The sequence below is a fragment of the Haemaphysalis longicornis genome, unplaced genomic scaffold (genome assembly GCF_048455015.1).
Source record: "Haemaphysalis longicornis isolate Haplotype H1 unplaced genomic scaffold, Haemaphysalis longicornis Haplotype H1 scaffold_5, whole genome shotgun sequence".
NCBI classification, from domain to species: Eukaryota; Metazoa; Arthropoda; class Arachnida; order Ixodida; family Ixodidae; genus Haemaphysalis; species Haemaphysalis longicornis.
In genome coordinates this window covers 89,937,647-89,953,811 of record NW_027526385.1, presented here as the reverse complement: position 1 = coordinate 89,953,811, position 16,165 = coordinate 89,937,647, and the positions used below count along the sequence as shown (strand labels likewise).

General features: G+C 48.8%; 1 protein-coding gene across 2 annotated transcripts; it reads left to right on the top strand.

The window, feature by feature from the left end:
* Positions 1-10,670: 10,670 nt before the first annotated feature.
* Positions 10,671-13,233, top strand: LOC144138564 (uncharacterized). Of its 2 annotated transcripts, XM_077670910.1 has the most exons (4): positions 10,671-10,822; positions 11,115-11,733; positions 12,280-12,558; positions 12,717-12,876. In XM_077670910.1, the coding sequence occupies exons 2-4, from the start codon at positions 11,142-11,144 to the stop codon at positions 12,731-12,733; spliced, it is 888 nt and encodes a 295-aa protein (XP_077527036.1). In that variant the 5' UTR covers positions 10,671-10,822; positions 11,115-11,141; the 3' UTR covers positions 12,734-12,876. The 2 variants fall into 2 exon arrangements, with proteins under 2 accessions (XP_077527036.1, XP_077527035.1); XM_077670909.1 differs by having other exon boundaries at positions 12,280-13,233.
* Positions 13,234-16,165: the final 2,932 nt, after the last annotated feature.

Here is a 16,165-nt window from a genome sequence, read left to right as displayed (position 1 = left end):
ATGACGTCAGTGAAATTTTGATGTATGCCGGCATAAAACACTTTCGTGTCAAAATATAAAAACCGAAAACGAACAACTCTAAGAATAACGTACCGATGATGATGATAATTCCTATTGGTTTCCCCTTTGAAGCGGGGTGATGACATGTCATCTTACCAAAAAGGGCTAATATACCTATGTTTTACACTTTTGGTTCAATACTAGCGCTGCTTAGGGCAGGCACAAAAAGCTTATTAGGCACAAAATACTTTTTTTTTCTGTCACAGGTGGTAACTGTCCTAGGCAATATTCCCCTCTCTGCTTTTCGTCCACCAGCATTCTAATCTTCTTTTCGTCCCCTCGACAGCCTTGAAGTTAACTTCCTCTCTGATACCATTAAATCCTACTAAAGGTTGCTTTCCCGCAATAAGACCCTGTTTGCAGGGGTGCACCCTTTACAGGCGGCTTACTTCGCGTTGTACTGGCGTCACTTCCGTGACGGATATGACGTAAGTGAAATCTTCGTGAATCCTGAAATAAAACACTTTCGTGTTAAAATTCAGGGAAGCTTGCACTCACGCGCAAACTTGGATGACGAAGCTGTTTGTAGGGGAACATTGCCGGACACATAGTTAAGTTTCAGTATCATTGTTTATTTGCATTGTTGCGGTGCTAGTAATCGCCGTCATATGCACTGAAGAGTCATCATATGCCGTTGCCTGCGAACCCAACTTCCGGGCTTCCCGACCGAGGACAGGCGACTCGGCACCTGCACCACCCCTCCAACACAGATCACTATACCGCCACAGTCACTGCCACAACCCCCTCCTCACCTGTTGCAGGCCCGAACGTGAGGCAGATTACAGATTGACACAAATTTGAACTAAACCATAGCCCCGCTTCACTTTCTCCTACACTCTCTCCGCAACATCATATCTTGTATGCCTCTATAGAACCCACTATATCCCGACCCCATCCTCTTCCCATCCCCTGAGCGGTTGAAATGCGCACTGACCAGGGGCGGTATTCTCGTGTTTGTCCATTTTGAAAACGTCCGTTTTGCGCGTCCGTTTTATTGTGACGTACTTCCAGGTGTGGACGGGCTTTGGGTTGACTTTTGCGCAACTGTTCTTGTAAACACATTTTAAAAGACTAAAACTATTTTAAACTGTCTTTTATGTGTTTATTGTTCCGCCAGCGAACCAACAACCAGGCGACGAAAAATCGTCTGCTCCAAGTCGTCTGCTCCGAAATCGTCTGCTCGGACAAGCCGCGGCTTGTAGCTCCGCCGTGCTTGCATGGCGTCACATCCGGGTGTTCGCTTTTAGCTAATCAGGGCTTGTTCAAAACGGACACTTTTGAAACGGACACAAAACGGACAAAACGCAAGAATACCTCCCCAGCTAGCACCCGGAGAAACAGCAGCGACGCGTGATCAACCGGGCCAACCTGGCAGCCCACAATCGCAACAAAATGGAATAAACGTGTTTTCACTCACTCCACTCGGGCTGCAAAACTGCATCCACGAGATCCGTCGAGTGGCACAATCCACATCGTTTGTAGATGAGATGTTATTCCCCACCAATAGCAAGAAGCAGTGTACTGCAGATCCACATTGAATGGTTACCTGGAAGTAGGGAGGCAGTCGCCCGTCAGCCGTCATGTGACCGCTACCGCGTTTCCCAAGGACCACAGCAGGGAACTGGCACGACAGAAGGGATATCTCCAACGCACGTGCCACACGAGCTCTCATACCCCCAAGTGGTTCAAACGTTCCTGATGACCTAATTTAACCCTCCGAGTCGCGGTTGCGCTGCGGAGACCATAGGCGTGCGCAGAGTTATCGATTAGGGGGGGCAAAGTCTAACCGCTGCGCCCCCCCCCCCCCCCCCAGCAACTCCCGACCTCTTCCCACTGAAGGCCTAGTGGTGCGAACGCAGTGCAAAGAGGGATGGTTATAAAATTTTTATTTCAATGCGATGGAATTGCAACACATAAAAATTATTTCTGAGCAGAAATTTTTACTTTCATGTGTTAGATCGACAAGGCATGGGGCAAATTTGGCGCCCCCCTTCAGATGATTAGGGGGGGGCGGCCCCCCCCCCCCCCCCTCTGCCCCCCCTGTGCGCACGCCTATGGCGGAGACTACGCGCTGGGATGGCCCTGACGCCGTCGGTGATTGCCTTCCGGCCATCACAGTACCGCGCGGCCCACGGCCCATACGGCTCCACCTGCCCATTCTGCGACTCCTCCATACAGGACGTGAATGTGCCGCATCTGACGTGTACTTGCCCAAGATTGCATCAAGTTCAACGAAAGCACGTTCGTGCAACTGGTTGCAGCGCTCGGTCCGTGAACAACCCATGGACCTCATACAGGTGTTCTGCTGAGCACGATGACGCGGGTTTGATTCCCGGCCGCGGCGGCCGCTTTTCTGATGGAGGCGAAAAGCAAAAACGCCCGTGTGTTCGAGTTTCCGGCGCACGTTAAATATCCCTAGGTGGCCGAAATTAATCCGGAGCCCTCCACTACGGTGCACCTCATCGCGTGCGTAGCGTCGGCGGGTTAAACCCCACAATCAATCAATCAATCAATCAATCAATCAATCAATCAATCAATCAATCAATCAATCAATCAATCCATCAATCAATCAATCAATCAATCAATCAATCAATCAATCAATCAATCAATCAATCAATCAATCAATCAATCAATCAATCAATCAATCAATCAATCAGACTCCATACAGGAATCCACCTTGTTCGGGCCCCTGTGAACACATTTACTGATTATGCCACAGGGCTAACTTTTGAGACAAAAAAAATCACTGCATCCTACTAGAGCTATGTTTCCTCCTAACTGTTTACGCATGAGCACCCCCCTCCCCCCCCCCCCCCTCCTCTGAAAGCACGAACCAGAAATAAGACATCAGCAGCCTTCTTGTGAAGCATTTCGAAAATTCCTGGCAAAGCAATGAAAAGCTTGCTTACTTCGTGAGTGCTTTCAGGCGTGCCCAAGAAAATTATCGTAGGGAGGAATTCGAAAAGAGCGGCTAATAGTGCCAAGAGGACTCACCCGTACTCCATGTATAGTTCCACTGCTATCGAAGCCCTGTTGCATGTTTTTAATGCTTTTTGAACCAAAATTCATTCGCACCGTGATTGAAATAAAGCTTTCATAAAAGTGCCGCATCAACTTGAGTGTTTCAATTCAATATGAGCCAAATCCAAACTTATCACGTCAAATATCAGTCAAATACACGGAATAATTTTTAATTACTTGTGGCCGTAAACTTCCCCTAGCTGGCATGTAAAATATGTCATATAACACGTTTGACGGCGCTGCATTTAGTTCCGGTAACAAACTTTCGCTTGTTTCTCAAATTCGCGTTAGGTGGGTCTGGCTCATCTCGAAAAAAAAAAAAGTCTCAAATGCAAGTGCAGTGGTTAAACGAAACCGCAAAGCCTCCTCACTCGTATCCGTAGAAAACGTGTTCTTAGCTAATGTAGCACCGCTAAGCATATTGCCCCAAGCCTATTGTGCTAAGCCTATTGTGCGTCCCCTTGAGCTTGCGTAAGTCTTTCCTTTCACTGATAAAAAGAAACAACAACTTCATTATCTCCCGTCCCCATCCCTTGACTCCATTACAAAAGGAAAGTATATCTGGACACGCTTTCTTTGTTGTTTAATTTCCGGGAATGAAATTAGGTGCCCAAACTAAGCACATTGTGCTGTCTCGAGAATTTCCTACGTCATTCATCATCGTTCGTCACACTCACGGCGAAGGGGCAGTTTGTTCTGTCATCTAGCGGCAGCGCCTTTGAAGTGTCACTCGTGAGTGCACTGACAGAGTGCTTTCTTGACACTGGTATTCGTGCATATACACAGCATAAGCAGTGTTAGACCGCCGGCCTGGCTACACAAGCAACACCGCGGGTGGTCGTAACGCATTGCTGGGGGCTAATTTTCCTTGAACGTGGTTAAGTAAACTTCGAGCGCTAACTAGCACAGCAGGTGCATGAACCACCCGGAGCAAATAAACGCGGTAAAAATTAAACAGTAAGGAAACATACACGGAAAGGCACGCACGCTGTAAGCTCAGCCTCGGTTCAGCGCCTGAGCTTGCGTGTGCGTGTCTCTGCGCCTCCACCGACTGTTTGCGCAGCTCGGCAGGGGCTTTGTTAATTGGAAACTTTCTTTTTGTCAGCGTTTTGCAACACTTCCGAGCCGCGCTGGAGCCGCATATCCTGCTAAAATCTAACGAAACCCGGTAATTGCACAACTCCGGCATTCATTCCCCCCGTCATATAGGCGTAGATAAGCGCTCATATACGACGCGGGCTCTGTTGCGTAATGCGCCGACTACGGCTTCCGAGAGGACGCAGATGCGCACCCCCTGTCGGCGGCCCCCAGGTTTCCTGGGAAAGGCGTCCGACGATAATGGTCATTGTGTGTGGCTTCTCTGAACGCGACGAAGGGAAGGGGACGTGCGCTTGTAGGAGAGGAGGGTTCGAACCCCTTTTTTCGCGCGCCCCGGTGGCCTTGAACCGGCGGCGACCGTCGAGCGAGACGGGTTAATATAGCAGCAGACGACATTTCCCACCGCCGCCTGCATACGATCGTCTGCTGTTGCCCGGGGGCACTTTGAGAGCGCAGGCCCGGTCGAGCCGTTCGCTGCCGGCGGGCACGGACACCTTAGAAAAAAAGAAAAAGACGCAACAAGCGATAGGGGAAGTGCCAGCACGCACTGTTTAATTCGTTTAGTCACTCCACAGACCTGTTTCCATTAATCAGTCCCGGAGGGCGTTGCGAAAAGCCGGTAGCGATATCCGGTGTCCGTCCTTCTTCGTAAACACTGTTGCTCTTTGGGTTAGCCTTGAAGGATGAACAGCTTGAGTAATTGTGGAAATCAAACGCACAACTCGATTTGGCCAGATAAATAATTAATCAACTATGAAAACGATTAAAGGAGCTTGAATGAGCAATGTGAGCTTGATAGGTGAGCCGGCTACAGTTGTTACGTATGAATTACCATTAGGAAATGACTGCATGCGGCGAACGCGTACTATGGTAGGACTTCGGCATCTCATATCGTCATCGCGGAACGTCGAAAGCGCTACTTTGTGCCCTTTATCGATCTAGCATTTAGGTGACAAATGATCTCGATATATTTAAATAAAATTTGTAATTTTGCGTAACGATTGAAACGCGCTATATTCACGTGTTATTTGTAATGAGCGGAAACCCGCACAGAAGAACCTACGCAGAAAAAAGATTTGAAGGAAAATAATTTGGCTTAACATTGTGAGAATGAGCAAACCTGACCAAAACGACGGAGGTTTGCGACGATCGCTTGAAAAATCGGTGCGATCAGCTTTTAAATTGGTTTTTCAACTAGAAAACCGTCACAATCGAATAACTTATTGCGCTCTACTTTTATCTGTACTGTGATTTCAGCTGTGCATAATTCAAACACAAGCGTCGAAGCTAATCTTTCTCATGATACCACAGCATGTTAGCACCACTTGTAAGATTATCACTTTTAGCAATAAGAGCGCATAGCCATGTAGGACCCTTTTTGTATCTTCAATATATTTTCGTAAGTCGTCACTGAATTGCGGTGGTTCGTCCACTCGCGCGCTTCCTTTTCAAAGAGAGACCATAAAAATTGTAAAAAGATGAGAAAAAAATTTGAATTGGTCAAACAAACAAAACAAAGAGGCGCCTCAGTCGTATTATTCGATCGAATTTTGTGTTACTTGACTGCGAAGAATCAACTGGTTTGTCAACATTTTGAATTGACAAACGTTTTGTGCACATCTCATGCTACAATTGAGCAGTTCGGTGTTTGGATGCAGTTACTCCGTCGCGCGAGATTTTCTACAGCGAAGGAGAAAGGTGGTGGGGCCGTGGCAGCTCCAAACACTTACGGGGACACGCAGGTGACGGAAGCATGGACGTGTAGACTACGAACGCTAAGAAAGGGAAATGCCGCTTATGGTGACACATGAACGGTGCCATCTAGGTTACCGACGCACCCTCAGCTTAAAGTACGTCGAGTATTTTTTCCAACTGATACCAGTTGACAACGTCAGGCGGCAAAGCGTGAAGTTTGGCCTAACGTGTCATGTGTAGGCTTAACAAAGCAAAGCCTTGAAGGACTTTGGCTTAACGTTAGGTACCTTTCAAGTTGAGCATAACGACATACCGAGCAAGGTCATAGACAGTGTACGTCAAGGTTAGGGTCCCCGTTAAGACGTTTTAGCTACGCCTGGCGCTTGGTCAAGGAGGCGCACCGTAGTAGAAAGCTCCCGAGTAATTGACTGCATGGGGTCTTCAGCGTGAGTCGAAATGTCGACACGCGGGCGTTCTCGCTTTTCGCCTTGTTGTACCAGAGCACCCAGCCCAAATTCGCTGCACGAGGCGACGCGCCGACAGCGGGACCGATTCGAGCCTCGACCAAGCCGTCCGCGGCAGACATGCCCAAACTTGAAGGCGCATCAGAGTTGCCTCTCCTTTTCCCTTCTCAACGGCTGGGCCGAATCATGCCTCGGAGGAGTGGCCCGCGGCAGACAGGCAGCAACACGCCTGCAGACGGCACCGCTGAGACGGCGACGGCGTCGACTTCCCTTTCCCCGTAGTGGAGGCTCAGTTGACGCAATCGCTTCGCCTCCATTCGTCGGATTCAAACTTCGGCCAGCGAGAGCCCTGTTTGGAGCGATTCAAACTTCTCGCGGCTGAAACGGACTCCCGGGGGTATAAAACCCTCCCGGAAGCACAGCGAGGGCGGAACTTTTCGGAGGCACCGATTGGAGACGTGCACTGTCGCCTTTGTGCGATCCATGTAACGATCTTGTTATCCTTGTGCATACTGTATATAAATGTTGCTTCAACTTTTTGTCGGCTTGAGAACTTCCTCGCTCTGCTCTGCACCGCGTAGGTAGCGGACGGAGCAAGGCAACGTCGCTACACCGTTGACTGCGCTCGGATCCAGTCGCAACAGCCTTTTAGCCACCTGAAAAGCGGCCGCCGCGTCCTTGGGCTCAGCAGCACATCCGGTTAATTGATTGATTGATTGATTGATTGATTGATTGATTGTGGGGTTTAAAGGGCCGACGCAACGAAGGCGATGAGGCGCGCCGTAGTGGAGGGCTCCCGATTAATTTTGACCACCTGGGGTTCTTTAACGTGCGCCGAAATCTCGTACACACGGGCATTCTTGCTTACAACCGGTTGAGGACGTTAGGCCTCAAAGCGTCACGTTAGCCCTCAGTAGAGTTGTTGCATAGCCGCACTTTCAAGCGAAGCTTGTACTGACTGACTTGCGTCGTGGAAGCTTGCGATGGTGTTCGAAAAATCAAGCGCCTCAAGATAAAAAAGAAAACGCTTCGCGTGGGCCAATAAAGTTCATTGTCTGTCTGTCTATCTTCTCGTGGGCGGATCTAACCTGCTTCCCTCGCTTATGAAGCTCACGTCTATTTGACTGCGCCCTTTTTTTTGTCTTTATTCCCAAGCCCTCTCAAGGGCTTCCCGGGGGGGAGGGGGGGGGGGCAAAGATTTTCCGGTGATTTTAATAGAACTATCAATGCTCTTCCCGTCACGGCAAAAAAAAAAAAAAAAGCAGTATCATCCGCATATGTGAGTACCCGGATCTCACATGCCCGCAATTGGAAACCACGAACACTGCTGCTATTGATTAGCCTTGCACAAAGACACTCAATGTGTGAACAAAATAGTAGAGGCGACAGCGGGCATCCTTGCCGTACTGAACGAGTAACATAAATCGGCCGGGTTACACACCTGTTCATTATCAACCTGGTCGACAAATCCTCATAAGCTAATTTTACGCACGCCGCGATTATTTTCTCCAACTTTGCACGTTCCAGTAAATTACACAGCAGCTCATGAGACACCTTATCGAAGGCCTTCTCAAGGTCTATTTGTAGCATATAGCAACGACTTCGTTCGTACCGTACTCGAGAATGCTTCGAGCAATGTGCATATTGCTTGTTATGGACCTACCCTTCATACCACACGTTTGGTGTTCGCCTACAATATCACGGCATGTAACCTCCTTGCTATAACTTTAGTTAATATTTTGTAATCGACACTTGTTAGTGTGACCGGCCATTACGCAGTGACCTTTGTAAGCTCCTCAGATATCGTTTTTGGTGTAAGTACCGTATGCGACCGTGACAAGGACGGGGGAAATCTTTCCCGTTTATAAGATTCTTTATATAGCTCGGACAATTACCGCACTTCAGTCATTTCGGAAAGCTTTATAAAACGCCGAGCACAACCCGTCGGGGCCTGCAAGACATTTCCCAGTACTTAAAGGAGCCGTGAAGAGAAAATACAACTTGGTTTAATTCGAAAGAACTAGGATTCAGTATCTTACTCAGCTCCATTAGAGCCAGAAAAGATGGGTTTTTTTAACGAAAAAAAAGCAAGAAGTATTTAAAAACTTTCAAATTTTGCGCCACAGTGACGTGTTATGAGCAAGAATGACGTCATACGGGCCAACAATAAAACATAATTTTCAGTGCGTTAACTGCACGTTAGCATTCAAGTGATGCGGTCAAATGGAACTAGAGGCCCCATTACAGACGTCCAGTCATGTGTCGTCGCGACAGGTGAGTTAAACGGCCGCCAATCGCACAAACAAGGTTCCGTGACGTCATAGAAAAGTTGCTGACACGTTTTCTTTAATATCTCCGTTATTTGTTGGAAGATTGCGATGGTATTGGTATCATTGTTATCGCGACTAAGCAGTCTTTCTAATGAACCCAACTTGTATTTTGTCTTCATGGCTCCTTCACATCTTCCACTGCGATTGACCCTTCTATCACCTCTTACCTCGTCGTGTATTGTCGGCAGGAAACTCATAAAGTGTGCCTTAAATTAGTCTAAGACGACCGATTGACACCAAAACAAATGATCATAAAATCGCAAAAGGCATTCTGAATCCCTTAATTCCTGGTCTTTTAAAGCTTGTTCATTATACAGTCGAACCTCGTTATAACGAATTAGTATCGGGACAATAATTTAGTTCGTTATATCCGATGTTCGTTGTAACAGCAGAGCTAAAAATAGGCTCAAACCAATCGGCAGTATGGCTGCCACAAAAACTGTCGATACAAACACGAAATATTTTAAGCTTCGAACACCACTATAAACAAGGCAACCCTTATTTCAAGCTCAATGAACCAGAGCATGAAACGTGAAATTACAACAGAACAAAGTTCATTTGACAAAGCAGGCCTGCGTTATTGTTTTTTTTAGAAAGGATGTCATCTTCGTCTGGTGGCTATTCACAGCACTGAGTAGGATGAAATTTTCACAGTGTCCACGAACAAAGGGGCTCCTTCTGCTTCTGCAGTTTCGGACGCCGGAGAGAGTTTCCAAGTAACTTCTCGGCCTACTGGCCAATATTTCTTCGTTATATCCGATATTGCGCACGGCTTTCACTGTTTCAGTTTCGTTATAAAAGAATAGGTGTCATTGAACTCAAACGTGACAAACCAAAGTTCGTATTTAGTTCGCTATAGCCGGTAATTCGCTATATCAGTGTTCGTTATAACGAAGTTCAACTGCTCAGTTTGGACACGGCATTCATATGCAAAGCGTTGGAGGTGATCCTTGCGCTGCGTCGTTACCACGGACGCCGCCATTGCTGGGCCGCACTGCACGCCGGGAGATGAGCGGGAAATTTGAAAGTTGCGTGACAGCAGACATACCAGCGGAAGTGTATCTGTACATGATGAAGCGGTTCCTTTTGTGACGAGGGGTGATTCTCTATCATGGTGCGCGTGTGGTAGGGTTTTCTTTTAAGATGGTGTCAAACTTAGCCAGTGGATTGGGTGGGGTTTGGTTTGTGTTGAGCCAGGGGTTGGGTTGAGGTTGACTGCCATGGGTAAAGGTTTGGGTTGATTGGGGATGGGTCTGGTTTTGGTTTGGTTCCCCCAGTTCTCATCAGGGAACAGACTGGTTAGTTTCTTATTTCCCTCCCACTGCCGCGAATTCCAACAGGCCGCGCTCGCAGCCAATGGGAATTGAAGAGCTGCGTTTGTACGAGCCAGTGCAAATTTCCGCGTTCCTGGCAAGGCGGCCTTTTCACTTAAGGGGCCACTCAATGCTTTCGAATTTAAAAGACGGCAACTGCTGGAGAGTCGAAGATTTGCGAATATTTGGCGCGAAACGCTTTCGCGATCCCATCGTAGAACAAAGGTGCGCACGTGCGAACATTGCTAACTTCGCCTGATGTCTAAATGGTATCCGTGCCGCAATTCCAACAAAATACGTAATAGAAAGTTAATAAGTTCAAATAAACCACATTCTCTTGTGCTAAACTAACGCAGGAAAATAATGCTTCTTGCATATGTATACACCCAATTGAGGCAGATGTAGGTAAAATCCAAACGCGCCGAATGGAGCCGATCGTCGGCCGCCCCATACTGACGTCTCAAACACACGTGCCTCGTTTCGATACGCGGTGTTTATCTTAGGCGTCCGCACAAGTGCACCCCTAGCAGCAGCCCGCCAAAAATTCATCACCCTAAATCAATTTAGAAACTCCGATACGCAAGGCGATCATAGGGATAATTTTAAGCAATAAAAGAGCACTAAACAGACGTGGCTTCTTTGTCCTCATGCGCAACTTCACAAGTCACGATAACTCGGCAACGCACTCGGGCATTTGACATGCGCAGGACGTGCGACGTGCGAAATGGCATCGCGCATGCGCGGGCAAAATTAAAAAGAGAAAGGCGCTGCCAGCCGCATCGTGCGGCTACAAAAGCCCTTGTTTCGCCTCAAGCGGCGCAGAAGTTCGCTAGGATACGGGGTGAGTAGGTCCTTTGATGCTGAGTTCAAGGCGTATGCTAAAATTGGGGCGTGGGTCGTTTTAACGAACGGGTAGCTGTTCAGCGGAAACATCCTACCAATCTTTCTATAACAAAGTAAACGCTTGCGGTACAGTTATTAGGCATATGCTGCCGTTCATAACAGTGCTTCCAATTCCTCCCGCCTTTAAATTTTAATTCGGCTTGAACTTAGGAACTGTGTCACGTTTTGTGTACCGTGTCGCAGTAACAGTTGCCACGTCGTGCTTACGCTGATGTATTTGCCGCTCGCAGCGGAGGTAGTCTACCCCAAGCCTCGTCATGGGTCAGTTGTGGCTTCTGCTGCTGATTGCTTCGCAAGCTGCTCTCTGGCAGTCCTCCGTGGACGCCACCTTCGACATCGGGCTGAGGTGGCTACGCGGTGACAATTCGTTCTTCTACAGCATCGTCAACACGACCACGACTCCGGAGACTGAACCGCCTCTGCCCACACTTGAGGACGTCAACACTACCGTCACTGTAGGTGCGTTGAACGGAAGGCGTGCCAACGTGTCTGCAAGTACGACTCCTGCCACGCCAACGCCTGTGGGCACGACTGAGTTCGTCGACCCTGCCACCACCACTGGAGTTCCGCCGCAGGAAAGCCGAAGTGAGCCCGCTTCCAGCCCCGCAACCACTGGAACGACTGCCGCCACGCTGCCGTCGACGACACCGCTGTTGATCGAGAATGCGACCCGGGTTTCGTTGGACGACCTGGCCCTGGAGATCGCCAATGTGCAGGACCCGGTGCTGCACCTGATGCAGAATGAGGATGGTTCTCCCTCTTACGTGGTGGTCAGCGGTCGGCTCGGTTCTACGACGGAGACCACGACGGTAGTCACGACTGCGGCGACTACGACCGCTCCAACAATCGGTAGGTCGCAAAGCATTATTTGCGTTTGGGCGTTTTTAACCATGGTTTCTCATCTTCCATTGAAATGTGACTAAGTCGTACAGGCCGGGACTCTATATTCCGGATCGCGCTAGCGCGTCCCAAATGCCACCGTTGCGCATTCTGGAGGCCTGGCGCCTTTTGTAGCTACCGGCGCGGCGGACATGCGCGTCTTTTTTTTTTTTTTTTTTTGCAGGCACTCGCAGGCACGCAGATTTTTCTCGCTTTCTGGAGCGGTGCTGCGATGGTCACTGAAGCACTGCAGCGCGACGCCTTTGTGGCATCTTATCCCGAGCACATATGCGGCCTAATGTGACGATTGCGCCAGCTTTGGCGCCGGTGCTCCTGGCGTCCTGATTCCTCACACGGAATGTTTTGTTTCGTATTTCTTTTTTTTGTGCGTCATCGTTTATACACGATGAGACTAAGTACTGGATGTGTTGTTCACTACGTTCGTCACATTCACGATTTTACAAACTTCGCAAGTATTACAGGTTCCCTTTGATGTCTCCTTTTCATACTTCGCAGGTACAACTATGCCGCCCCTGCGCAACACTACCTCTGTTTCCTACGAAACATTGCTCGACTACTTGCGCCCGTGGATCTTCGGTCGACTGTTTCAAGCCCCCACGACCACCTCGGCCCCAGTCGCTGAACAGACTACTTCGCCTCCAATCACCGCCCCTGGCCCGTCGACCCCGCCCGCATGGACTTCCGGCCCCGCTGCCACATCCACCACCGCCTCTCGCATGATCACTCGGGCGGACCTTGCCATCACCGCCACTCCCGCAACCACCTCGGACACTGGTACGCACCTTACTGAGGATCCCACAACCACTACCCAATTTCCTGCTGAATTCCGGGAAACAGAGTCGGTAGAGGATTACGCCCTCACAGAGGCCACTGCGTTTAACGAATCCTCTAATGCAACGGTCGCCGGTACAGCCATGCCTTCCACTGTGCAGCCTGCCTCGACTGCTGACACGGCGACTCCCGTCGCCACGGATGCTGCACCGACACCTCGAACCGCGAGTACCAGGGGTGTCGTCACGGAAACCCGCTCGGCCTCCCCCGCCCTGACCACATCGTCCGAGAATGTGACCGCAAGTCATGACGTCACAGCAGCGGGCACGCCTGCGACCACCACTCCCATGCCTTCGCAGGCAAACGTTACCACCCGGGCGTTGGTAACCACTCTCCAGCCCCCTGTTGGCGACCTGCGGGAAGACGCTGTACTTCCGACGACCGCAGAGTCTCCTACATCCCTTCCGACGGTCAACCAGACCTCCGAAGGCTATAACGTGTCTACTTTGCCGTTTGGTGCGGTCGAGGAGCAGCCGGCCTACAGGTTCTACTACGATCCTAGTGAGGTGACCATGTGATTTCATGGCGGCTTTTTAACCAATCACCGCGCAGCCGCTCTCTGTATCTTTCTGCATGCACACTATCATGTATCCGTGAAATAAAATTGTATCCCACGTACTACCTTGGTGTGCCTTTCGCGGCTCTTTGCCGGCATGTCAATGGCAGAGCGGAGTATCAAAGCGCAGCGCAGGACGAGGGACAGAAACACCGAAGACGACACACGGAGGGCTATGTGTCGTCTTCGGTGTTTCTGTCCCTCGTCTTGTGCTGCGCTTCGGTACTTCCCTATGCACAAACTCGCCCATACCAATGGTACTCTGCTGAACTTACGCCAGTGCATACTATTACGCCCTGGGTTCCAGTACTCGTCCAGCGCTCTGCTCACTATCACAGCTGCTCCTGTCCGCATGACACCAACCCCAGCAAACACCTTAATTCGTTGCTATAGCAGCAACGGCAGGCCTGCTCTTTCCGTGCAAATAAAATTTGTATGTGCGAATTCACGCTATATACGCATAATTTGAATCCGTCACTTTACGCTCATGATGCCAACGGACCACGCGGGCGCGCGATCGTACGCGCCTATGATGCATGACGGAACGATATGAACGTGTTTTTGATAGTCTTTCAATCTTGCACAATACGCGAAGATGTCGCCCCCTGTGTTTTAGCTCTGACATATTGAACTGAAGATTTAAACTTGCCATTTCGGAGGGCTTGAGCAAAGCATCGGTGACAGTCGACAATAGTGAGTTATAGCAGAGCGGAGAACCGGCAAGGTATCCGGTAGGCGACTAGCGCTACTGCGCATGCGCAGAGGCGGAAAAACTGGTTGTGCGCATGCGCAGTTGTACCGGGTACCGTGCCGGGACCGGTTCTCCACTCTGCTAAAGGATCATTGCTTCACTTGTGAACGCTCGTGAAACCATAACCCAGTAAGACAACACCGGGCCAGAGAGCCACTCAGGACCGCGCTGCCCCCCGAAGTATCGAGCTCGTTCGGACAGGTTGTCACGGGGCAGTGCGACGGCTGTAATTCTGCGCGATTTATTTCTGCGTGGAGTACGAATGAACGAGCTTGAGCCGTGTTCGCATGTCATAGTCCTAAATTTCCACCGTTATAAGCGCCGGGCTGCGCCTCTGTGCAACAGAATTTAACGCGTACACGCATTTGGGAATGACATCGTTGATGACTGCACGCGGGTTTATCCACCTATTTAGCGGTATCGCTTGTGTATGTGAGAGCGAGAGTGAGGAGGAAACTTGTCATAGCTCTTTCACACAGCTGTTTGGCGTAGCAAGTCCGACAGGTAGTTTGAGAGAGAGATTGGCCGATATGTGGACTTTAGGATCACTAGGTGAGCGTAGCTTATTTAGTGGCTCTAGATTAGCCAAACTAGGGTGGCTAGCCACCCTAGCCAAACTAACGCATATATATTAGTTTGGTACAGGAGCGTTCAGCAAAAAATCTTCGGGCCAATCTAAATTCGAACCCGATTAATAAATACCCGATTATTCCAACCACTACTGGGGTCGGACGTATACGGTCTATTTCAAAAACATCTTTATCAAACTCTGTTGTTAGAACCGTTTTCTGTTCCCTTATCGAATGCACTGTGTTGGATTCTACGCTTTTGCTCTCACAGGTCGATCACGGCACGACTGGCCCACCGAATTGCGAGGAAATTACGTGCAGTTTCCTGGACTACACTCTTGAATGGTTTAAAAAGAAAGGAACATTATTGGAGAATAAACATGACCGTCTTTCACGCATTTCGACAGGTAAAACGAACGCGGTGGAAAGGGCGCTAATCTGTTTGTTCGAAATGAAAGATCCGATACCTTTTACAATTCGCTTGGCTTTTGTTCGATAAAAGAGAACTCGCCGCATTTTTTGTAAATAAAGCTGAAATTTCTGTTAAGGTACACAGACGTCACCCTTCATGCCAAAAAAAAAAAATTATCCCGCCGTAACAGCCCTCCCGCTGAACTAATGCTTGGCGCTGTGACAAGTTCTATCGCAAAGTTTCATACATATGCGACGCAGATCTTCAAGATAGAGCATATCCGCTCACGCATAGAGTTGCATACTAAGGTATTATATGAAACTCTATTATTAGTATGAAACTATGTATATACCGTAAAGTTCCAAAAGAACACCCACCAAAACTACAGAGGTATCAAGTGAAAAATAGGGAATGGGCAAACTTTCGGGTCAGGTGCGAAAAACTACAAAGTGGATGCACCACCAACCAAAACTGCGTGTATATATATATATATATATATATATATATATATATATATATATATATATATATATAAATAAATGGGCGAATTTTCTGGCATTTTTCTGGTCAAGCGCAGAAAGGACAAATAAGTGACCGCATGAACATATGGATAGATGATTTGCGTTTATTAAAGCAATCGATTTTAGGGGGTGGGCGACCTTTGGGGACTTTGAGTAAATTGAATATTTCAGTCCTAAAGGGAGGTGGGCGATGTTTCGGGGGAGGGCGTTCTCTCGGAACTTAATGGTATTAGTATGAAACTCTATGCGCTCACGCATACAACTGAAAGTTTCACTAATCCGAATACGAGTGGTAGCGCTAGAACGGGGCAAGCGCTACTGTTATGCACGGAGCAGACGACGCGCTGGGAACGCTCCCGCCTGTAGCGCCACGTAGCGACTTTCCTGAATGCTGTCTCGCAACCGTTTTTTCGCTCGCGCGGCATTTTTACAGCGGAGCTGTTATAGGCTGGGTTCTGACCACAACTGCGTGCGTCGACAAGGTGTGTAGAAAAATTCGCGTAGGAAAAGAATTTTTAATTTTATGGCAAAGCCGACTTTCTGGTGAATGCTCGGAAGCTCTCAATCTAAAGTGGGTATCTTAAAAAAATCGTACTGAAACTGACCGGTAGGACGGCTCTATCATTACGCCTAGTTTCATTTGCTCGTCATAAGTTAAAAATACTACAGAATTCCCGGATGCTGTAAACACATGGCCGCCTAGGGAAGGAATGTTGATGATGATCGTTGGATGTTTATGGC